We start from the raw sequence: 24134 nt of genomic DNA on the forward strand, positions 1-24134 counted from the left end.
CTCCCGGATAAAGGGCAAACGCGACGCATTTCGAGGTGGAGGGGCCGCGTCAGTCCATCTGTCAGAGAACAGATCGGAAATTCGCCTTCCTGTAACGCCTTTGCATGTGTGCTGGTTCAGATACATGCCCAGACTTGCACTCATGCAAATACTTCCTCATTTACGACTAATTGTAGCTCTCTCTGTGTAGTGGTTTACATGGCAAGGAAGCGAGAACATACTTGAAAACGCGTTCAAGGTATTATTCATCGGCAACGAGTTCGACAGGTTTATGTACTGTTTCGGTTGTGCGACTTCGTTTTTTCTGTTGCTCGCAACCGTCCCGGCTTTCCCTGCGAGTCTTGACTCTCTTTCTCAACTGACTTTTCGACTTTTTCCGGAAGAGTGCATTCCTCCCTCGTTTTCCTCCTCCTCAACTGCTTTCCCTTGTGTCCTCGAAGCGTTCCTCTCCTTTCTCGCCTGTCGCTCCTCTTCTTCTCTCTCTTCTTCTCTCTCTTCTTCTCTCTCTTCTTCTCTCTCTTCTTCTCTCTCTTTTTCCCTCTTTCTCCCCTGGCAACTTTCTTCTTTACCCTCTTCGGCGCAGAAAAGGACTCTTCTTTCAGCTAATGCCTTCAACCGTCGCCGCTCCTCGGCCTTGTAAGACTGTACGCAACACCTCACTGCAGAATGCGACAGTTGTTCCATTAATCTACACTTTCCTTCAGTCTCCCTCTCTTCTCATCTTCTCGCCGCCATGTTTATATGTTCGACGCCTCCCTCCCTTTCTGTTTGCCGCTCGAGTTGTGGGAGGTCGTCCCAGGGCGAGGAAGATCGTGCAGAAACGCGCGAAAAAAAGAAAAAAGAGACTCCCAGGAGAACGCAGGAGAGCCCTGCGCTGTCCAGCAGGGTGTTCCTTCGACTCAATGGCGAAGGAAATACTCAGCGCTGTTGAGGAGACAGAAAGGAAGGTTTGACTGCCGTTGTCGCCGCCTCATCCTCGTTCCCGAGACAAGACGGAGGAACTCGAGTCTCACGCCCGAAGAAGAAGATGCGAAAGCACGCATCTGGATCTTCCCTTCCCTCTCCGGCATCTTCGTCGGCTTCCTCGTTTTCTTCTTCCTTCTCTTCGTCTTCTGCCTCCCCTGCTTCTTCGGCTCCTCCATTTCCTTCTTCTCCTCGCCTTGCGGACGCGAAGGATCCTCAACACACGCGACGCGTCGCTCTGCGTCAGGCAGCAGCCGCAGACTGTGGCGAGCATTCTGCGCGCATGCAACCAGAGAGGAGAAGCCGAAGCGGCAGGAAAGAGAGACGCCGAGGCCGAAAAGGAGAGCGCGAGAAAGCGAAAAGGCAAGTCGAGCGCCAGGCGATTCTGCGGCTGCTTCCGCGAGTCGGAGGACATGCACAGAGCCGCGGAAAGAAGAAAGGCCTCGCGCTCCACCGGCATCTTCTGAGACAGCGCCATGCAGAGAAAGAGGCCGCAAAAAGACCCAAGCGACGCCTAGCTGTCTGGCGCTCGCGCCCAGCCAGCTGGCTGTTGTCTGCGGCCAGCCAGGAAGTCGCGTCCGACACACGGGAGCTGGTCTACGTTTCCATCAGTGGAGAAATCATCCCCAAACCTCGTTGCTTTCAAATCGCTAGAGAGGAGACGCGTTTCCTCAAGGCGCAGGGCATCACCGGTGAGAACAGGCAGTCAAATGAAGGGGGCGAGTTGCCTGCTCTCAAGAAAGGAAGAAAACGGCACTGCGCGTCTTCGGAAAGACAAGGATAGGGGGGCGTCCATGTTTTGGGAGATCTCGTTCCGCACAGGTGTCTCTGTCTGCAGCTTTTTTATAGTGTTCCAGTTCCCTTTCTCCGCTGCCTTTGCGTGCTGTTCTCCTTCTCTCTTGGTCTCCTTGCTCTTTTCTATTTTACCTCTTTCCCCGTTTGTCTCGTGCTTCGCCGCTGTCTACTGTGTCTGACAAGCGCTTCGGTTTTTTTCGGTCTCTTCATGTTCGCTGCAGATCGTCCAGACTGCTCCAGCGCCATCTGGCACCCCGAGCGCCTTCCCGTGTACAGACACCTCCGCGAGACCGCGTTCGGTCCAGCAGCGGAAGCTCGCCGTTCGCCTTCTTTACCAGAAACGCGACAGTCTTCTCGCGTTTCGACGTTCGCCGCCGATGCGCCTGTGTCGTCCTCGGATTCGCCCTGCAGCGCCGCCACATGCAGCTTCGCTTACTGGTGTTTGCCTCCCTCTCTGATAAAGGCACTCGCGAATCGCGGCATCCATTCTCTCTATCCTTGGCAGGCGGAGTGTCTGTCGCTGGCCCTACCGTGCTTCGCGCGACCAGACGCTCGTTCTTCCAACGCGTCTTCTCCATCACTTCCTTTCCCTGCGTCGTCCTCCTCTTCTCCGTCTGCTTCGGGCTCTGCTGCCGCTGCTTCTCCTTCGCCTGCTTCGGCGTTTCCTGGGTCATCCTCTTCGCCGTCTTCTGTGGCTTCGTCAGTGGAGTTGTTGATCGACCCTGGCGATAAGAAACGCGGAAGGGACGCAGGAGAGGAGACTGGGGGAGGCGCCCATGAGGCACAGCCAGGTCCGGACGAAGCGGGGAAGCGACGCAGACGAGAAAGTTGCCAAAACGAAGAGGAGAGAGGCGGCAGCCAGGCAAGCAGACTCGCAGGAAGAGGGGTTGACGAAGATGAAGGCGGCGACGAGAATGCCTCCTGCCCTTCGTCGCCGTCCACTGCGGAGACGATTGTCGCAGACGACGAGGAGCGAGAGTCCGCAGATGGAGAACTCGCAGCGGAAGGCGACTCAAAGGGGAAGTGCTCAAACGAAGAAGCGCGAGACCGCGAGGAAGGCGAAAAACACGCAGCCAAAGATGGAGGTGACGAAGAAGACGAAGACGAAAACGACGAAGACGACGAAAACGACGAAGATGGAGATGACGAAGACGAAGACGACGAAGATGGAGATGACGGAGATGGAGATGACGCAGAAGACAGAGACAGAAAGTTCAACTTTTTGAAGAGACGAAAGGCGACTCCGACAGAGGGCAGTCTAACCGGGCGATCGCTGGTGTACTGCGCTCCGACTTCTGGCGGGAAGTCTCTAGTTGCAGATTTGATTATGGTTCTCCGGTGTCTCTTTGCTGGGAAGCGGTGTATGTACATCGTGCCGCATGTTTCGCTGTGCCGAGAGAAGTCCGAGTTCCTTCACAACATTCTCTTCCCCACGCTCTGTCTCCGCGTGCAGGCCTTCAACGCCTCTGCCGGTGAGCAAAGGAAAAGAACGAGCAGCACAGTCGAGAAGTCTACAGAGGTCGAAGGACACAGAATCGGCTTTGCCACAGTGCGAAACGTAGACAGCGTCAGCAGAGGCATGGGTGTCTCCTCGACGCCCCGTGCTCTCTGTCGCTTTTCCAGAATTTCCTTCCCGACTCGCCTCCTCCCCGTTTCCCTCCGTGTCCTCCACTGTCTCTTTACCACCTCGCTGTCTTTCTCGCAGCCGCTCTTTCTTGTCCGCGCTTCCTCGTTTTGTTCTCTCCCCGGAGAGACAGCGTCGCGCAAACTCCTTCGCTCGGATTCGCCTGCCGTGGCTGACCCCCGTCTCTCGCGTCTCTTTTCCACTTTCGAACTGCGAGTGTCTCTTTTTTGGCGCGTTCCTTCCGCTCTTGTTGACAGCCTCTGCGTCTCGATGGTTCGCTGGCATCGACATCGCCGTCTGCACTCTCGAGCAAGCGAATAACATCCTCAACCGGTCAGAAAACGAATATCGCCTTACATGTTCTCACTCACCAACCTATATATATACATATATATATATATATATGGGCCTATCTCTCTCTCTCCATGTCTCCAGATCTATCTCTCCCTCTATCTATATAAATATCTCGGTCTATCTAAATCCACCTCGATCTATCTGTCTGTCTACGAACATAGAGCGATACCTACACTTGTTCATTTTCAGACGTACACGCAGATACATTGATGCATGCAAACAAATGCTGGTGAGTCACGAACCCACCCCAGCTGCCTGTTTTTGTAGTGCCTGCATGCCCCTCACAGACGCCCCAGACCTTCGTAGACATATATGTATACATATATATATATATATATATATATATGTATGTGTGTATGTTCGCACCTGCTTATGTATTGGCCTACTTCGACAACCAGAGGAGCACTGTCATGTGCCATGTCCTGTGTCTCACAAATGGATTTACATAATTTCGAAAGTCCTCTCTTTTCTGCACTTTTTCTCCCGTTCTCCAGCCTCCTGCAGGATGCAGCGCTGATCGCTCGAGCTGAGGGCGGTCTCTCAGACCTGGAGGAGAAAGGAAGCGACGTTCGATGTCCGCTTCCTCATTCGCAGGCCCGCACAAAAGAAAACGCAGGAAAGACAGAAAGGGATGCACGCAGAAGCCGGCGCCTCGCGTCTCTCCCGGGTCTGCTTGTTCAGGATATTGGCGTCGTTGTCGTGGACGAATTTCATACGCTCGGCGAGAAGGCGCGAGGATTCCTCGTCGAACTCCTGTTGATGAAAATCCGGTTCCTCAACCGCTTTCTCTATCAAGAAATACAAGTCGTTGCCATGTCTGCCACTCTCCCCAATGCTCACGAGGTAGAGAAAAACCATGACCTCATTGAAGAGGTTCAGATTCAGAGTGCAGGCAGAGGACGCGGATGTGCCAAGTGTATGTACGCCCCAAAGAAGACACGCTCAGTTACACCGGCGGCCCTCTCTGCATTCCACTGAAGCCAGTGTACATGCCACCTCCGCATAAATACGGATATATGATGTTGTACGTTTATTCATTTAAATATCTGTATAGCTACCTACATTTATCTATTTATGTATCTATATAGATAAATTTTTGTGGTTTTGCATATATGCACAAATGTGTGCTAAGATACATGCATGGACAGCAAAGAGCGACTGGGGCTTGAGGTTGGCTTCTTCTCTACTGGATCCGAAGAGGTCGTGAAAGAGGACAGAAGGAGGGCAGGCGAAGCAGCATCGATTCAGGAAAAATAAGCGTGAGCATACAGTCAGATGCAGAGAATCTGGGAGTCTCACTCGAAGCGGCTGTGGTCGTGTTCACACCCCATAGAGTCCGCTACGACTGAGACACAGAAACAGAAAAACGCACCAGAGAAAATCTGGACAACCATGGCCCTCCTAGAGGCGCCCGGGCACACAGAGTCAAATGCAAAAGACGCGTCCACGTCGGTTCTCCCTGTTTGGTTTTATTTACTTCTCTCCTCTCTCTCCTTCATCTTCGTCGTCTTCTCTCCCTCCTTCCTCTCTCTCCCCTTCCCCGCCTCTCGCGCCTCCTCCTCTGGCTCGTCCTTCTCTCCCTCACTCTCTTTATGCTTGTTCTCTTCCCTTTCGTTCGCTCCTCGGTGCCGCAGCTGGCGGAGTGGCTGAACGCGGAGCTTTTCACGACGGCTCTCCGCCCCCTGGCGCTGGATTACTTTCTGAAGTGCGAAGGCGCGGTGAGTCCCCTCTCCTCTCTGTTCTTCTGTTGACCTCCGCGCAGCGTCGGACTCTCGACGCCCCCCGAGCCGCTGCAGAAACGTAGTCGTCCAGAGTGCCACTGAACTCACTTCACCTGTACACAGAGATCCACCTCCACCCGAAGCCTTGAAGAGTTACCAGAGCGTGTCTGCGCCATGCACCAGTCAGCAGACACTCATGCATGCATTCTCACACAGGGAGGTAGACAGCTCCATCTCTGCGCAGCTGTATACGAGCGAACTCCATCTACCCCGCGAGATAGATAAACGCGTACTCATAACAAGGATTGTATACATATATATATATATATATACATATATATGTTTGTGTTGGAAAGAGACCGTTATCTGTGCAGAGCTACCTTGTTGGTGTGAATTAATCTTTACACATATAAGGATACGAGTGGACTGTATCTATCAATGATAATTGACTCCGGTTGAGTCCAACGGGTGCATCTTCCTATATATATATATATATATATATATATATGCGTGTGAATTTCTGTGCATTCAGATGTGTGACCGGTACCTGTTAAAATCTGTTTTGTTGAAAACAGTCACGATATATATATATATATATAAATTTACATTATTTTCATAAATCTGTAGAGTGCCTGTGGGCATTCGGATCAACTCCTCAGATTTCGGGGTCGACGAGGAGGCTGGAGGCGTTTCGCGCCTTCGTTTCTTGAGGTCACCGCCATTCCAGCGTGGTTTAGAGACTCGTGTTTTTGGACAGACAAATATCGATGAGTTTCGTCTCTCCCGCCCATCAAGAACTGCTGTTCCAGCTTGCGTCTGAAGAGAAACGAATTTCGTTTTGGGGCGTGTCTTCTCCCATTCTTACCCCAGGTTTACCGCTCGACTGCGGCCTACCTCCCTTTGCCTTCTTCTGGCATCCCCTCGTCGACACCTTGTTCCCCTCATCTCTCCTCTCCCTCGTCTATCTCTTCTTCTTCGTCTTCTTCTTGTTCTTCTTCTTTCTCAGCGTCTTCGTCCTCTTCGTCTTCTTCAGTGTCGCTTTCCCCTGATTCGTTTTCTTCTTCTCCTGTAGCGCTCTCTGTGCGGCCGCAGTTGGTGCGGCGTTTGCCGGAGACGAGGCGGAGGCTGTCGACGGTGCTCCTGACTGCGGCCGGTGCCGCGGCCGCTGCGCTCTCGCTCGCGATTTCTTCGCTGTCGGCTGACGGGATGAGCCTGCATCTGCAAACGCACGACGTGGTGGCGAACCGCGCGCTCGGGATTTTACGGAAATCTCGAGAAACAGAGAGAAAGCGAGCGGGCGATGACGCGGGGCAGTCGAAGGACCCTCAGACGCCAGTCGGTTTTCCAGGTGAGGTCGAGCGATCTTCTGGGGAGGAGACACCGAAGGCGACAGAGGAGACACCGAAGGCGACAGAGGAGACACCGAAGGCGACAGAGCAGCGCGAAGAAGGGAGAGAAGGCGGCAGGGAAGGAGCGGGAACAGAGAGATCCAGTGATGACCCCACTGGATGTAGGGAGAGACCACCATGGTCACGAGACAAGAAGAAAACCGAGCTGGACTGCAGAGAAACAATGCGACCCACCTTATCAAACACTAGTCGCCGCTCCGAGAAAGAATGCCGCTTCTTGTTGTTCTTCCTTCTCTTCTGTCGCCTTGTGCTTTTCCTCTTCTTCCTCCTTTCCTTCTTCATCCATTGTGCGTTTGCTTCCTCTTCTTCTTCATTTTCTTCATCTTCTTTTCCGGCATCATCTTCTTCATCTTCTTGTTCCTCGTCGCGCATGTCTGACGCAGGCCAGCAGCGACTCCTGATCGACGAGGATCACTTGGGGTACCTCGTCTGGGAGACGACGAGCGAGGCGAAGTCGGTGATTGTTTTTTGCGCAACGAAGGCGTGGTGCGCTCGATCTGCAGGTTTCCTCGCGAGGTAGGAGACAACGCAGACAAGTGAAACAGACGAAAACACAGACGTAGGCATGAAAGCCACAGTGGAGCGTGGACTGGAGAAAGGCGTCAAGACCTATACGCGTCCGTGGATTCGTAGTGATTCGCAGCCGAAGCGGTCTCGAAACAGTCCGGCACTGAGGGCTTCTCTCACACGGGCAGTGCTGCTGGTCAGACTCGCAGCTGCGGACGCGAAACCAGGTTGTTCGCAGAGGCATTGGAACGAGCCATTCGTAGATTGAAAAGCGCTGCTTTTTCGCCGCGTCCGAAAGAAGATCTGACACCGAAGAAACTCGAGAAGGCGGCCAAACACACGCAAACAGTTCAGTAGGAAATCCTTGACTAAGGTCAGCAGGCGTCGCCACTCTGAGGTAACGCAAGTGATGAGAGGCATTCGTACACCATGCCTGTGGAAAGAGCAGCTGTGCGGTAATGTGAATATAGAGAGAAACGGCGACAGGTGAGGCCTGTGCATAAACAGAGAGCCGAGGGGCGAAGTGATTCGAATGTCGGGATGGCACTGTGGTCCACCGTTGACCGCGAGATTCAGGAGAGTCGCCTGGGATCAGGCTAGGCCGCCTCATTTATGTTTACGACGGAGACTTCTCTGCCAGATTCGTTGGAAAGGAAAAACAAAGCTAAGGAAAACCTCGCACGTCGCCCCTCCTTGAGCGGAGCCTGTCTCCACTCCGTACTTCCCAGAAGAGACACGAAACAAAGAAGAAAAAAAGAAACTACACAGTCGGAAACAGAGACGGCGACCGTCCGAAAACGCGGCGGGCCAAGGACATTGGCCCCCGGGTGAGCAAGGCTTTTGGAACTTTCAGTGATCTTTGGTGCTGAACGACGGTTCTTCTCATGCAAGATCCTTTCCGCGTAGCCGTTTCCTCCATCCCGTCCCTCGTCTCCTCGCCGTTCTCCTCTCCTCGCCTTTCTCCTCTCCTCGCCTTTCTCCTCTGTCGGCTTTCGCGTCTTCCTGTCCCCTCGTTTCTCTCCTTTCTCTCCGTACTCCCCGTCTCCTGCTTCCTTCTTCTCCTCCCGTCGCCTTTGCCTCGTCTTGTTCTGTCTCGTTCTCTCGTCTGCTGTTTCGCGATTCCTCGACTGGCCTCTCGCCCGCCTGCTCTGGCTGCATGCAGCGTCTGCCTTTTGCGTCTGCCTTTTCGGAGTGGGAACCTACGTCGAACTGTCGATGACTGACACCTGCAGAGTTTCGCTCGTCTAACACTGCATATAATGTGTGAATACACTTTACGACTACTTCAAAAGCCGTCTGTTTTTACGCGGCGAAGGCGGGCGTCCAACTTGCACTCTCTACTGCGCAGAAATGGGAGGCTACAGTACGTAGAACCGCTTCTTGACAGCGCATACCGAATAACAACATGAGCGTTTATTCTGCACTCATGCTTGATCTTCTCTCCGTCTCCCTCCTTGTGTGGACTTTACCTTGTCGCCTTCGCAGTCGTCTTCCATTGTATCGTCTCCTTGCGGCAGCTGCTTGGCTTGCTTCCCCCGCTGCGGTTTCGAGATTGAGGCACATGTCTTCTTCTTCTCCGCCTGCGTCTCTTTCTGAAGTTCTTTCCTTTCCCGAGGAAGCGGCAGGCGAGAAGGAAATCGACGCCCAATCGCAGGCCTCCTCGCCGCTTCGAACGGCATCTCTGAGAGGCCCACCACCCTCCGGAGACTCCGCTGCGTCTGCAGGTCCTTCTTGGCTCCAGGCTGTCCCTCAGCCTCTCCTGGAAGAGCTTCTCCTCTTTGCTCCTTCGCTCTTTGTCTCGCCGCCACTGCAACAAGGAAGGGAGGATTTACTGAATCTCCTGCGGCACGCAGCAGGCCCAGAAAGCGGCCTCTGTCCAGTTCAAGAGCGAGCCATCAGAGCAGGCGTTGCGTACCACCACGCAGGTACCAGGGAAACAGAAAGAAGACGAAGGAAGAGAACATGGAAGAAAAGCTGAAAGCGAAGCCGGACGATGCCACGAGCGGGCGAGAAGGGGAGAGAAAAAACGGGCAGACGAAGACAAAAAAAACGAGAAGCAGGAAGCGCGAAAGAAAGAGCAAGGGAGGGGAAAAAGAAGGCAAAGAGAGTGAAAAAAAGACGAGAACGATGGGGGTTCACGGAATTTCACCAGGGGACGAAGAAGAAAACACATGCAGAGGCCAGCCGGTGTCTGTACACCTCGATGTGGCGCATGTGAGCCTTTCAAGTGTCTGTGACAGACGCTGCTTTCGCGTTGAACAACTCTACACACAGTCCACGTAGATATATATATATATATATATGTATATCGTATACGGATTGAGATGTATTTAGATTTAATCTTTATATCTTTGGTTTTTTTTGAACGCGCAGAGTCATGAGGTATAGGGAGTGAAGAGCTGAGAATTTACGCATCTGTCGATTTTCATGCACTTTCATTTCTGTTTCTGTTCAAGCGGAAAGTGTGCAGCCATGGTGTGCGTCGCATGTCAGTGCTGCCGATCCACTACTTTTTGACAAGCGTTGTCTCTTTTTATGATGTAGTACTCTGCGAATCTGTATGCACTCGTCATCTGTACAAATGCATTTGTGCGTATATCGGTGCGTCTCTCTCTTTCTACACATATGCGCATGACCGACGTACTTCTATCACCTTTTGTGTGGTATTATCTACTCATCTGTATAGATTCATATGTCGACAAAGACAGCTGTAGGTCGCGGACCATGAGTCGCAGTTCGTAGATGTTTTTGTCGCGCCGCGTTCGTTGCTGGTCAACCATGGGGTCCACAACATGTTATTTTCTGAAGATCCTCTAGCTCGCTTTGTCGCGTCTTCATTTTCCTTCCTCAGGCTTAGAAGGAACAGCGCGAACAGCAATCGAAATCGCTTTCCAGCAAGGTGTTCTCTCAGTGCTCTGCGCCACCTCGACTCTCGCTCTCGGCGTCAACCTGCCTGCCTCGCGCGTCATCCTCAGGTCCCCAGAGGTGAGGAAATGTATCTTCGCTTCTTCGTTTTCGCTGATCTGGCGTTCCGTCTACGAGCGCGCATGCATGAACATCTGCCGGCGCGTTTTATTGGGCCTACATGCCTATGCGAGTCCTGAAGGTCTTGTTGCTTTTGACCTTGTCTACCGATCTCTGTCTCTCCCTCCACGGTGTTGGTGCATTCGTTTCTCTGCGTGAACTTGAGTTTTTCTATCCCCTGGACCCGAGCGCTTTTCGCAAGGCGAGCTTCTTTTTCTTCTCTCCAAAGTCTCTCCTTCGAAGAGAGAACTGGCTTCTGCTCTCCCAAGAGTGTCTCTGTCCTTGTCAGCCGCCCGCGCCAGGCGTTGCGTGTGGGGGTGGAGTTCCGTGGCAACATGTCCAGATGCGTTCGGGCAACGAGTTTCGGTCTCTCTCTGTCTCTTCAAAGACTCCCATGCAACTCCTTGTTGTTCCTTTTGCGTCCGTGAAGGCGTTTCTCAGGTTCGCTTTCTCTTCTTCTCCCGACGGTCGCTGGCGCTGCGTCCTTTCTCTCTCCGTGTGCCTTCGCCTCGGCGGTGCGCATTCTTCGTGTTTTTTGCGTGCATCGGCGCTTTCGGCGTCTTTCCTTCCACCTCAGTTTCTCTCGCCGCGTTCCTCCCTTCGTTTGCCGTCGATGCGTCCGGCTTCTGCTTGCAGCCTGCTTCCTTGGACTTCCGGTGCTCTGTCTCCTTGCTTCCTCGTTGACGTTGTGCAATGCCCCACCCTGTTCTCGCTCTCCTCTCTTCGCCTTCTATCTACTCTTTCGTTCTTCTGGGTGAGCGACGCAGATCGGAAACGAGACTCTCGACGTCGCGCGATTCAGGCAAATGGCTGGACGCGCTGGCCGCACGGGCTACACCGAACGGTGAGGATCGGACTCGCCTGCGAGGAACGTCGCCGAACGAAGGTCTCTGGAGTTTTTTTCAGTCCGTCTTCAGCGACGAGAACAAATGCCAGCACATCGATGGTTCCTTTTCAAGCTTTTCGCCTCGCTCTGCTGTCTCTCGAACCCTCTCTCTCCGTTTTCTGTCTCGGAGACACACAGAGTCTGGCATCGAAAGAGCCTCTCCCTCGCATCCAAATGGGCGCTGTTCCCCCTCAGCTGACATGCTATCCTTTGTTTCTATATCAGCATATATATATATATACGTGTATATCGCTTTGCATGCAATCAAACATGTCTGTCGGTATATAGATGTATGTATATGTATCTGTATGTGCACGTATCCATATATCAGACACCTATCCGTCGCTTTACACGCATATCTATATATATACATATATGGGGAACAAGCGCCTTCTGTTTATGAAGAAACGCAAGAGGCTTCTGTAGCTTTCAGTTTGTCTTTCAAGCTGCACAAAAGGGGTGGCTTGGCCCCCAATGACCTTGTCACGACGCATGCGTTTTTCGTTCAGCGGAGAGGCCTTTCTCTTTTGCTCTTCAAAGCAACTGCCTGCGTGTCTCGCCCTCATCTCCGGTTCTCCAATGTCTCGTGTGTCTCTCTCCCCGCCCCATGGGCTCTCCTGTCCTTCGCCTAATCAAGAAGCTCTGGACGCCGTTTCTTGCCGGCAACACTCTTTCGCTTCCAATCTGCATGCGGAGACAGAACGCGCCTTGAAAGCCGTCCCCGAGAGGTCCCTCACAGCACTCGCTCCCGCTGTCTCTCCAGCTGTACGTACAGCTCAGGATTGGCTTGCTCAGGACGGAGGAGAGACGTTTTCCAGCTCTGTCCGTTCTCAGCTCCAGGGCCTCCACCTGTGTCGGGCCTTACTGGAGAGCTGCGAGACGCTTCTACCGCTCTCTCTGCTTTTTCCTTCAAAGTGCTTTTTGAGAGGAAGGAAGATCTCGGGAGAACGAGGAAGAGGGCTGGGAGCTCTCCGAGCCGGGCGCGGCGGCGCGCGTCTGGGAGATAGAGAAGGTGAGCCAACGCTTTGATGAAAATGCAGAAAAGACGGTGAGAGGTCGGCGTTCGCTGGCGTGGATCCTGGACGGTCGCAGGTGCTGCCTAGCGAAGTGCGAGCCTGAACGTGGACGGGCGTCTGTGCATGCAGAAGGAGGCGCTTTCGACTTGCCCTCGCAGCGCCCCGAAAGGTCGAAACGGAAAAGCGAACTCGCATTCGCCTTCTCCTCTCTCCCTTCTGACTCAGGAAACGAGCAGACGCGCACCCGCCTGTTCTCTCCGAGAGAGAACGCAGAGGAAGAACAAGAGCGAGAAGACGGAGAAGAAGAAAAAGAAGAGTCAAGAACAGAGAGGGAAGAGGAAGGACATTTACCAGTGATTTCTCGACTTTTCAGCCTCGTCCGCCTTTGCACGCTGCGCGGCAAACAGGTGAGTGTGAGCTTCACGGAGGGAGCCTTTCGTCTTCTTTGTGTTGGGCTTCCTCGTTCTGCAGTGAAAGGAAGGTCAGTCTCTGATTCGTCTCGGTGCAGACAACGGAGGTCGACAGAGTAACGCCCTTCGCAAACGTTTCGCCTTCTTTACACTCGCGTCGTCTGTTCTTCTGCGTCCATAGACTTCTCCCGTGTCTATCACTTTCGTTTGTCTTCTTCGTCGCACGTGAGTTCCAGATCATATATATATATATATATATATATAATTGTGCATTTTGTCGTCTCTGAAATCGCATGCAGCATGCATTGCGATACGGTCTCCAGGTACAGAGAGCAGGACATCTTCTGTCGCCGTTTCTCTGGAGATGAAGGACAGGTGTGTTGTGTTTGCCTGGTTGTTTTTTCGTCTGGACGCACGACTGGGCTCTCGCAAACGTGTGTGTGACAGGAGAAGTCCTTTCACCTTGCTCATTGTTTCAGCGAACCCAGCCTCTGCCTCTTGGTGTCTTTCTTCGCTGACTTTGTCTCCAGACTCCGCGGAAGCAGATGGAAAGCGAACTGCATGCATGTGTGGCGTATCTCCACGAGAACTACTTGCTCGAGACTCGGGGCAGCGCCGCTGTCAGCTCTCCCGCGAGAGTCGCTGATGGAGCCGATGGGGGGACTTTCGTTCCATCCGAGAGCGAAGAAGCTGCCACTCACAAGGCCGGGGAGCACGAGCGTGAGCGGTGTACAGATGCTCCGGCGGCTGTCTCGCGGGCATGGGAAGGGGGACTAGAAGGCGCCATCTGCATGCGAAGATTCACTGCTTTCCTGCGGCGAGACCTGGAGGAAAAACGCAATCTTTACATAGCAGCCGCGGAAGAGGCCCGACGCGCCCAGCAGACTCTACAGACGTTGCCTGAAGCCTCAAGTGAGGTGTACATACACCCGGAATCCGCTCGGAGAGAACAGGTAGTCGTCCGGGCGGACGCGACGGGACCTGGCGCCGCGGTTCCCTCTCCGTTGAGAAGGACGTCCTCTTTGTCGCCTGAGTCGTACCTCCACAACTACGGAGCCAACTTCCATCCTTCGTCCTTCTCTCCTTCGTCTGACCCCTTGCCTCTGTCGCCTGCTTCGTCTTCACCTTCGCATCGCGCGTCCGGATCCCAGTCTTCGCCTTCTTCGTGTGCAGGATCTCTTCCTGTCTCTGCTGCCTCTCAGCTGCCCGGTGGAGACCCGCGCATGCAGAGGAGACGCAGTCTCGAACAGGCGAGCGCGAAGGCGGCTCAGGACGCCACCTTGCTGAAGAGGCAGTTTGTGCTGTCTTGTCGAGAGCACCGCGGCCTTGCATGCACGCTTCGGCGAATGCCGCATCTACGATCCCCTCCTCTGCTCGTCTGTTTCTTTCTCCACGAGCTCTCCGAGTTCTCGTCGTCTTCCTGCGCCTCGCCGTCTTTGTACTGCAACGCTGTTTGTTCTCAACGAGTTCTGCCTCGCTGCATGCATTCCGGCGACGCGGCTGTCTCTGCAGTCTCCGTGGGCGCGTCCCGGCCTGGGGACGAGGCGGCGCAGGGCCGAAAGGCCGCGGAGAGAGAAGAGACTCTGGCAGAGACAGTTTACGCATGCAAGTCGCCCTCTGTGCCCTGTGTTCGGCCGAGCGCTCTTCGCTCTATTTCTCCAAACGCCCACAGAGCGCCGCGGGAGATGGGAGAGACACCACGAGATAAAAAACAGACAGAAGACGGGGAAAAGGCCCTGAAGCCGGCAGACGACAACGCGATGACTGTGACAAAGACCGAGGCCACAGAGGCGCGTTCGTCCATGCCGGCAGCGAGTCGGAGCCTCGCTGTACAGACACCGCAGCGCATGCATGCACAGAAGGACGCGCTGCAAGGGGCTGACATTCTTTCACCTGGTCTGAGCGGCAGCGGAGGCGGGAGGCGGGATGCCGACACAAACACTGAAGAGGCTGGACCTGTGTCAGGTTCGAGGACAGGCGACAAGACACAAAAACAAACGGAGACAGGGCAGAAGAGCAGCGAGCAGCGTCTCCAAGTTACGCAGATGCGCCGAGGAAGCAGCGCGATGTTGGGGGCACTTGCCCAGCATGCGAAGGACGAGTTCTCGCGAGCTGTCTCTCAATCCTTTCGTCTCCCTCGCCTTCTTCTTCTAAAACTCCAACTTGCTTTTTCTCGGCCCACTTCAGTCGCTTCGTGGAATCCGCGATCCTCTTCTCCCTCATCGTGTGAGTCTCCACTTCTTTGCTTTCCTCCCCTTTGAATTGTCCTTCTTCTCTCTTCTCTTTCCCTTCTCTCTTCTTCTTGACTTTCGTTCTCTTTTTTTGATTCGTGTCATCTGCTTCGCTTTCGTCCACTCTGTCTTCTTCTGCCGCTTGGTTTGCTTCCTCACATTCGGTTTCTTCTTTTCATGCCTCGCCTCCTTCTCTCTCGCGTTCCTCTTTCTCAGTCCGCCGTAGCTACGGTCAGGGCGCGCGCGACCGCCAAGCCGGGATCGACGAGAGCGACGCAACGCTCGCTTCTCTCTCCTCCAGGACGTCGGCGGGAGAAGAACAGAAGGACGGCGAGAAGAATCGAAGGTCTCTCGCCGCGAGAAAAGAGAAGAAATCAGAGAGAGACCGCGCGCGAACATACGAAAGATGGAGTCAAACCACCTTCGTCTCCTGCACGTACTTGGGATCTGCAGCTGTCGAGACAGGCCTCAATCCCTGGGAAGCCCTCGAGGCCTTCGCAGACCTCTATAAGGCAGTTCACCAAGGTGCGACCATGTAATAAAACACCGCATGCGTCTTGCTTTCTGCACCTGCCTCTTTCTCCTCATCGTCGTTCTCTTCTGTGTCGCCGGTTTTTCCTCTTCCTCTCGGTATCTTCGTCTGGAGTGACCGTGTCTCTCTCTGTCTTCTTCTCCTCTGTCTTCTTCTCCTCTGTCTTGTTCTTCTTTGTCTGCTTCTCCTCTGTCTGCTCCTCCTCTGTCTGATTCCCTTCCCTCTCTCTCTTCTGCTGCTCTGTCCTTCTTCTTGCCCTCGCGTTGTGCATCAGTGCCTCAACTGCGCCGCATGCAGCCTTCTCGCACACCTTGGCAAGAGAGAAGAGCCGAGAGCCTCCGCTACCAGCTGCCGGGTGTTTAGATGTTGGTAGAGGTCCTCCCTATTTCTCTTCATGTCGTTTTCTTCCTCGGGATGTCTCTCAACATCGAGTGGTTGCGTCCTGTTTCTCTGGCAGCTGCGTTAGACTTCGTACCTGCGCATGTCCTACGAGGGGCATGCAGCCTCATTCAGCTCACAACCTGCCTGTTATCTTCCAGTATCGTATGCGGAGAGATTACGAATGGCTGCTGGCTCTGTACAGCTGAGCAGCTTCCAAGTAAACTACGAGTCAACGAATGCGCTTCTACGCGAATATATGCGACACAAGTCAGCCGACCAAAGCATGTCTTCGATGTCTCCATCACTTTGGCGGACCGAGTCCAGGCGACGCGTGCGGTCGATGCTGGAAGCTCCAGGCCTTGTTTGAGAAGAAAGTCTTTTTCACCGCCAGAAAAGGAAAGGAAGCCTGCACCTTCCTGGTAGATACGCTCGCCTCACCGCATGCGTTGCATGCAATTTGCGCATGCAGGACTCTGCCTGCGAAGCGATCTGCATCTTCTCTACCTGGGAGCAGCGCCGATTGTTTCTCCGACAAACCTCTCTTGGGTCGCCTGTCTCCGTGTTTACGACAATCTCGATCTCCTCTCCAGGTAGTTCCCCCTTCGTGAGGAGACTCGCAGAGCACAAATGCCTTCTCGCCTCTGAAACTCCATCTTCATTCAGTGTCTCCAGCAAAACCTTCTTCAACCTTTTAGGTCCTCTGTATCCCCACCTGCGTACATGCGTTTGCTCGCTCCTCCAGGCACAACAACCGCGTCTCTTCACATCTCCAAACACCGCCTCTCTACGTCACGATATCAATATATATATATATATATATATATATATGTATATATATGTATATATGTATATATATGTGTATGCACTTCTCTAGCTGGCTGCATACTGTGTCTCGTATTTGCACTTGTCTGCAGCTATCTGTATCTGTGCGTGCTGGCGTTGTCCACGAGCGCCGTGAGGCGCTCGGCGTCGTTCGGGTGTCTCTGAAAAGCATCTCCTGTCTCTAAATTCTCGACGCTAGAACGGAGAGAGGCCTGTTGTTTTTTGCATGCACGCGCATCTGGTCTGTGGGCTTCTCAGGAAGTTCGCGGACTCTCTCGGAATTTCCCGCGCCTTTCTGCTGCGCGCCTCTCGCACAGCGCCGAGAAAAGGAGACTGCCTCAGCGAGGCTTTGGCGACTGGCGGGGCGACGGCTGCGGCGCATGCAGTCCACCGAAGTCACCAGCTTCTCCTCGAAGATCGGTCAGCGTCACTCTCTCCCTTTTCACATTTTCTCTCCAGGCGTTTACATGCATGACACTCCCCATCTGCACACTTCGAACTGTGGGCATGTCTACATACATATCCATTTGTGTCTATTTACATATAACCACATGTACAGATATATATATATATATATATATGTATATATGGTAGAGCGCACCGATGCGTATGTGGAGATAATATGTCTGTGCCCATACGCGAGGATGAATGTGCGAGTGTCCAGGTGAAGGCTGCTTCACAGATTGGGCTGTTTGTTGTTTTCTGTTTTGGGGCCTTCGGAGCCTAATGCGTCCCCGTGTGTGTGCTCAAGAAAAACCGCCCGTTCCTGCAGCTGTATCTGCACCGGGGTCCCCCTCGAACTCCGTTCGGGTGTATCTGCAGTTTTCAGCAACTTCGAGTCGACACCCATCGGTCTGCGTACCGCATGCGCTTGGTGTCTCCTTTCTCGTGGCATTTCCTCGGAGTTTGTGCGCCTCTTTTTTCAGGATTACCTTTCAGTGCATGCAGAATGCGCGGCTTCTTCTGTGCCACCGCCGTTTCTTCGTCGCCCTGCAGCTGTTCGAGGTTCTCTCCCGCGATGCGCCACTCTGCCGTGTTGCTGAAAAGTCCGTTGGGCAAGGGGCGTGTGTGTGTAACGCGACGAAGGTTTGTCAGTGGACTGTTTTCGCCGATTCCTCGAAATCGGAGACCAGACAAGCGGCCTCCGTCACACACGCAGGGGCAGGCAGAAAAGCATACTTGCTAGCTTAAAAGCAAATCGTTTAAACCTAGACAAGAAATGAAGACAACGTCTCATTCACATGCTTCTTACAGAGTTGTTGATCGTTTTCACACACTCTCGCGAAACAACCTGCGAGGCATATGCTTTCGTTCTGCGGTCTCTGGGGGAAAGGCGAAGCGCTTTCCTCTCTGCCTTCATGTGAGACACGAGCGAGCAAAGGCAAGAGAGAACCGAGGAGGAAGAGCCGACAGAGAAGAAAAGAGAAAGGAGCAGAAGGAGAGAGGGGAGACGAAGAGAGGAAGAAGGAGAGAAGAAGAAGGAGAGAAGAAGAAGGAGAGAGGGAAGACGAAGAGAGGAGGAAGGAGAGAAGAAGAAGGAGAGAAGAAGAAGGAGAGAGGGAAGACGAAGAGAGGAGGAAGGAGAAAAAAAGAAGGAGAGAGGAGAGACGAAGAGAGGAAGAAGGAGAGAAATGGAGGAGAAGTCGGAAGAATCCACTCGCTTGTCGCCGGCCACTCGCGCAAGCCCCAATGAGTGACAGAAGCTCCCTTCCAGGCATGTGGATGCAAGAAGAAAGCTTCTCTGGATTCTCTTTTGTATCCTCCAACCGCTCGTCCTCGACCGTCGCACTTTTGTCAGTGTTCCCCCAATCTTTAAGGAATCACCTGTTTCCTGAGTAGGCTTAGTGTGCCCTGCAAATGAAGCGTCATCTCGATCTGACCAGCTGTCGAGTCCTGCACTTGAAACGCATGCATCGGTTGCTCGCTGCCCTCTCTCAGGTTCGCCTCCTCGCCGAGTGCCGTCCAGAAGACGCTCGCGCAGGCTGCTCTCTTTGCGTCGACAATGTCAAAGTTCGTAATGGGCATGCCGTCGCAGATGTGAGTCCTTTCTCCTCTCTCCAGTTGGCGCGATCTACTCCGCGAAGCTCGGAAGGATCTCGAGCCTGCGGCACCGCGTTTCAGTCTGGTGGCGGCTCGCGGAGACCGAGTTCTCGCGCATCCTCGTTCCTCGAGCGTCCAGAAACGAGCGTCTGTCTGTGTGTGGGAACGACTTGGATTTCAGAAGCATTCCGGCCGACGAAGGGTCGTCGGCAAGCTCTTCCCGGGGAGGCTAATAGAAAAAGACTTCAGAAGCGTCGCTTGCACATGCTCGCGTCTCAACGCGTAAATGATAAAGTCGCTTTAGAGTTCCGGAGTTTCCATGCCACCCTACTCGCCTTCCTAGCCTCGCGCATGCAACGCGCATCGCTCGATGCAGCCTCACTTCCTGTCCACGGCGAGAAACAGCCAAACGGACGCAGTCTCAACGGATTCACAGAAAAAACCGGACATCAAGACTCGCCACCTGATACGTCTACAACATATATATATATATATATGTATGTATAAATTAGGCATATGTAGACAAATGGATGTGCGTATGTAGTTGTGCATGTATGTATGTCTTTGTATATATATGGAAGAGGCGCCACAGAACTCACTACGTTGTACATGAGTGCCACTCATTCAGACCTATGCGAGCAAATATATGTAGCTAAATATGTGTGTGTATTTTTATTGCTGAGCGGTCGTGGCTGTCTGTTTGTGTACTCGGTGAAGCGCGCTTTCTGAATGTGTTTGATGCGGTTTTTGCAGCGCAGCTTTGAGCGAGGTTTTTCTGCAGTTGTCAGAGAAACTGCATCTCGTGTCTTTCTCCCCATGGTCCCAGTCTCCCCTGTCTCCTTCCCCTCCCTCGACTTCTTCTTTCTCTACTCTCTGTTCAGCCTCTTCCGTGAATTCTGTTTTCGTCCACCACGCTGACTCCGTCGTCGGCTTCGAAGGAGCGCGGCGCCATTCTTCTCCATCTGCTTCTTCCTCTTGTTCTCTCTCGTCTTCTCTCGCTTCGTCTTCGCCGTCTCGGCCGTCTTCTGGACTTCTTTCAGGTGTATCGAGTGCATTTGCTTCTTTCGGCAGAAAGCCTCTTTCTCTCCCGACAGAAGTCCTCGAACTCCGTTCACGATTCGCTGCGGCGTTGTCCGTGCGTCAAGCTGCTGCGCTTGTCGGAGCCGGATTGCGAAGCCCAGAGGCAATCGCGAAGGCGCCCTTGGCACAGCTGCTCAGGGTGAGGAAGAAGAACAGACTTGCGAAGGAAGGTTCCCCGAGAAAAGAAAGAAGACAGGGAAGGAAGGGAGAAGTTTTGAAGGTGAGAAAAAAGGGCAAAAGGCGAGGAAGAAGGTAAGACGTTCAAGCTAACGGGGAAACGCGGGAGCAATGAACAGATGCGCAAGCAGAAGGGGGGTCCGGAGGAACATGAAGCGAGCATTCGAGAGATGCAGAAAACATGGTTTCCGAGCAGGGAATAAAGAGGCGCGATGCGACTCAGCAGCGAGACCGGTCAAGGCACGAGGCCCAAGGACAGAGGGAAGAGAAACGCAGAAATATCGCCACCGACAGAAAATGTTTTGAAGTACAAGATTCTCTAAACGCTTTCAAATAAACGGAATTCTAGGGACGGAAAGACAACTGCCTCTGTCTCAACGCGGCCCAAGAGCACACCCTTTGAAGGCCGTCCAAAGAAAAAGCCTCGTGGATCTCCATCTCTTGTCTCTCAAAATATTTACGAAAAATGTGCCACCTGAAGTAAACTATTTTGGAATTGAACGTTCCGTCAAAGCGCAGGCGTTCAACCACCACTCATCGCATGAACTAGATGACAAGGATTTCTAATAATTTCCAAAATGCTGTCTCTCTCTGTCTCGTCTCCTCGCTCCTGGAGCCGGCGCGCGGAGTTGGTCAAAGTGTGTGAGGGAACGAGAAGAAAGACGGGGCTTGCGGCGGAGGCAAATGCGCTGCGCCGAAGTGACTTCGTCACGGTTTTTGTAGAGCTTGCAGGCAGGTGTCGATTCTTTGAATACGGGCGAGGAACCACTACACTTCATACACCGCGCATGACAGTTGAGAGGATTTCTTTGTTTTTGCCGCAGGCCCTGGAGGCGACGGATGCAGCAGATATTTCCCTTGCAGTCAGCAGTGGCGGCCTCGAGGGTCAGCGCGAGAACTTCTGGCGCCTGCAGCGAATGCGGAGTGAGACCAGTCGCGTAGCGGCAGCCGGTAAAATCAAAATGCATGCGCGGCAAGTCCTCAGGGAAGAATTGCAGGTGCGAGAGAGGAAAAAAGCTGAAAGACGAAGCGACGCAGGCTGTGGCGCAGTTGTCTCGTTGAACAGTTACAGAAGAGGCCGTTTTCCATTGCAGCATTGCGATAGGCGAGATATTGCATGCAAAGGTGTGTCCGTGTAGATGGATGAGCATTGCTTTCCTTACATCTGTACCTGTGTGGGGGGAGAGAGAATCGAAGGCAAAGAGACGTGAAGTGACGTTCTTTTTTCGCGATTTCGACTGCACGCGTCGCGAGAAAGGAACGCCGTCTTTTGGCTTCCGTCGTCTCATCTGCTCGTCTGTTTCTTCCTTTCTGTGATGTGGTAGAGATACTCGCTGAGTCCTGTTGAAATCATGGTCCCACAGAGTTCTTTTGACATCCTTGGACGACGTATGTCTCAGCAGAGATCCGAGGAAGAAGGCAGTGGCCATAGGAAGTGGATCTCTCTCTTTTCTGTGGTTCTTCTTTCTCTGTCGGCCTCTGTCTCCTGCGCTGTCTCGTCGTCTCCTTCCTTCGTGTCTCTTCCTTTGGCTTTCGCTTTTTGGCTTCCGTCTTTGAGACTTGGCGTCTTTTCATCTGCTGTTTTCTCGTCTTTTCTCTTCTCCTCCGTGGACAGCGACGCGAAGACGAAGCAGATCAACAACAGTTTCTGGCCGTTCCGCACGGGCGTCCTTCGAGCCACCAGACTTCTTCTCCGCGCCTCTCTTCCGCTTCGTCTTCTTCTTCCTCTTCTCTTCCTCGCGGCTCGTCTTATCCGTCGTCCGCGCTCCCAGCTGCTCCGTCTGCGGTAGCTGCAGGTCACAGGCTCGCCGCACGCGTTCGGTTGGGCGCCGAGGCGGCAGCGGTGCGAAGAGGAGAAGCAGCAATCGGTTGGGAAGGTCGCGCAGGCCGCGCGAGCGAAAGCGAGGCTCGTGTACAGACGATTGCGTCTCGCCAGCAAGCGGAGAAGGAAGCGAGAGCGAGAGACGAACGGCTTCTGTCAAACAGTCGGAGCAAGGAGAACGCCTTTTCGGGGAGACGGAAGCAGAGGCTTCTTTCGCCTCGCCGACTCGCTTGTCCTCCCTTTCTTCAGCGAGGGGCAAGCGCTTCAAACTCCAGGCGAAGAGAGCGCTGCGGTGACCCCCCAGAGACAGAGCGACTCTCAAGTGTCCTGACAGCCGGGGGAGCAGACCTTGGCCTCGCGGGACTCAACCGCGGGCAGCGAAGGGAGGACGAAATCGAGGAAGGAGACGAAGATGACGACAGCGGTGAACATAGCGATCGTGACCACGATAGCCATAGTGATGAGGATATTTGCGATAGTGATGAGGACAGCGATAGTGATGAGGATAGCGATAGTGAAGAGGACAGCGATAGTGAAGAGGATAGCGATAGTGAAGAGGACAGCGATAGTGAAGAGGATAGCCACAGTGACAAAGACAGGGAGAGTGATGGAAGCCGTGAAGAAGAAGGAAGTGGTGACGCGAGTCACATGCTTTTGACCGATTCATCGCTCGAGAATTTCTGAGCTTTTTTGGATCACGAAAACGAACGGGGCCTGTTGCCGGCACAAGATGCGCACTGGACGTAGAGCAGAATATAGCTCTGGAATCGATGGGGGTGTTTTTGCGTCCTTTTTAATCGTCGAAAAACAGCTGAGACCCACCCTTGACACAGCGAGGAAACAAAGCCGCACAAACCACTCCCCCTCAACTGCTTTCCGCTCCAGGTTTTCGAAACAGAAATGCACTCTCCCATCGCTGCTCGATCCAACATAGCGCGAATCTCCTCGTTGATCTGTCAACATAGAACTGTCCACATACATATATATGTGTATGGTATATATATATATATATGGCTTTAAACAGAAGTTGAAATATATGTAGATGTATACACGTATGCTTGTAGATACATATTCATATATATATATATATATATATATATATAATTGCACTACCGTAGGTGTGTATATGCTACCGTTGTTACGTGTCTGTAGGTACACCAGTATATACATCTGTGTGTTCGCATTGTTCATGCCTTGCGGCTCAGCGTCAGAGCTCCACGGGAGGAGCCGTAGAAATTGACCATTTTCAGCTGTCAAGTGCCTGCGAAACAGCTGTTTGTGTCTCTGCCGCATTCCCCTTCGTTCCCTCAACAGCCGCGGCTGCTGCTTATCGAGTGGCGGTACACGTTTCCACGGTTTATCAGTATGGCTTTTGATGACCTTTCTCCCCCCAGGAACAACTGAACCTGAGTGTCGCTTTCTCTTTTTCCTTTTGCCATTCTCAGTCGTTGCCTCTTCCTCCAGTTCTTTCGTTCTATATATCCAGTTGCCTGTCAGTCCCCCTCGCTTCTGCCTGCGTCTGCGCCTCGCTTCTTTCGCTGTACGTACACAGCAGATGCACACACACGCGAGACCCGTCCGCTCCTGGACAGAGACCACCTGGTGTGAGACAGAAATGCTGCCGAATCCCTCTTCCTTTCTGTCGCCAGAAAGAGTTACGATAAATTGACTGCATACGTTCATATAAATATGCATATGTATATATATTCTGGGTTCACAGATGCATCTGTGTCTGTCTAAAAATTCAGAGACAGAGAGGTAAATATTTAATTGGTCGCGGATACGGAGGACGTCAGTTCGAGTGCATACTGCGTTGCGGTGAATCTACAGATTCGTGTGTACGTCGAGTGGCGGGAGAAGAAGTCGATCAGTCTTATCGACGACTTCGCTTGTTTACTGAGTGCACCCCACGAAAACCACCTTACATGTACGCAATTTTTAGAGAGGAGGAGACAGGTGACTCACATTTAGAACTCGATATCGATACACAAAAGAACCTTCAAAGAGGACACGAAATTCCTTTGTAAGACGAGAAGTCAGCAAAAATTCCCACCCCCCATGGACTCGTTTTCATCGTGTGTGTTTCTGCGAAAGAACCTGACAGTCCGATCGCATCCTACCAGCCTGTTCCACTCCCGTTGTTCTCTGTGTGTCGCATGTTTTTCGGAAAGATTCTCCCAGAGGCTGCGCCTCCGCATGCACGCGCGCGACTTTGCGGCGAGCCTTTTCTCTGTTTTCACTTTCTTTTTTTAAGTCTCCACAACTCGCCACAAATCGCGAAACGGTAAACGGTGTGGCGCGTCGTCCCCACGAGACGGTGGCGCCCGAATGAGACTTCCG

General features: G+C 53.1%; 1 protein-coding gene across 1 annotated transcript; it reads left to right on the plus strand.

The window, feature by feature from the left end:
• Nucleotides 1–1027: 1027 nt before the first annotated feature.
• Nucleotides 1028–22478, plus strand: TGME49_230080 (DEAD/DEAH box helicase domain-containing protein; the record flags this gene model as incomplete). Its single annotated transcript, XM_018780244.1, has 21 exons — nucleotides 1028–1655; nucleotides 1980–3230; nucleotides 3640–3715; nucleotides 4231–4579; nucleotides 5371–5454; nucleotides 6328–6805; nucleotides 7250–7382; nucleotides 8859–9298; nucleotides 10225–10358; nucleotides 11165–11241; nucleotides 11793–12295; nucleotides 12429–12706; nucleotides 13240–14935; nucleotides 15157–15465; nucleotides 16323–16443; nucleotides 16934–17095; nucleotides 17602–17721; nucleotides 18614–18712; nucleotides 19469–19934; nucleotides 20797–20970; nucleotides 21588–22478. 21 exons carry the CDS (start codon nucleotides 1028–1030, stop codon nucleotides 22476–22478), a joined length of 8469 nt encoding a protein of 2822 aa, XP_018636898.1.
• Nucleotides 22479–24134: the final 1656 nt, after the last annotated feature.

The sequence above is a fragment of the Toxoplasma gondii genome, chromosome VIII (assembly GCF_000006565.2).
Source record: "Toxoplasma gondii ME49 chromosome VIII, whole genome shotgun sequence".
In the NCBI taxonomy this organism is placed as follows: Eukaryota; Apicomplexa; class Conoidasida; order Eucoccidiorida; family Sarcocystidae; genus Toxoplasma; species Toxoplasma gondii.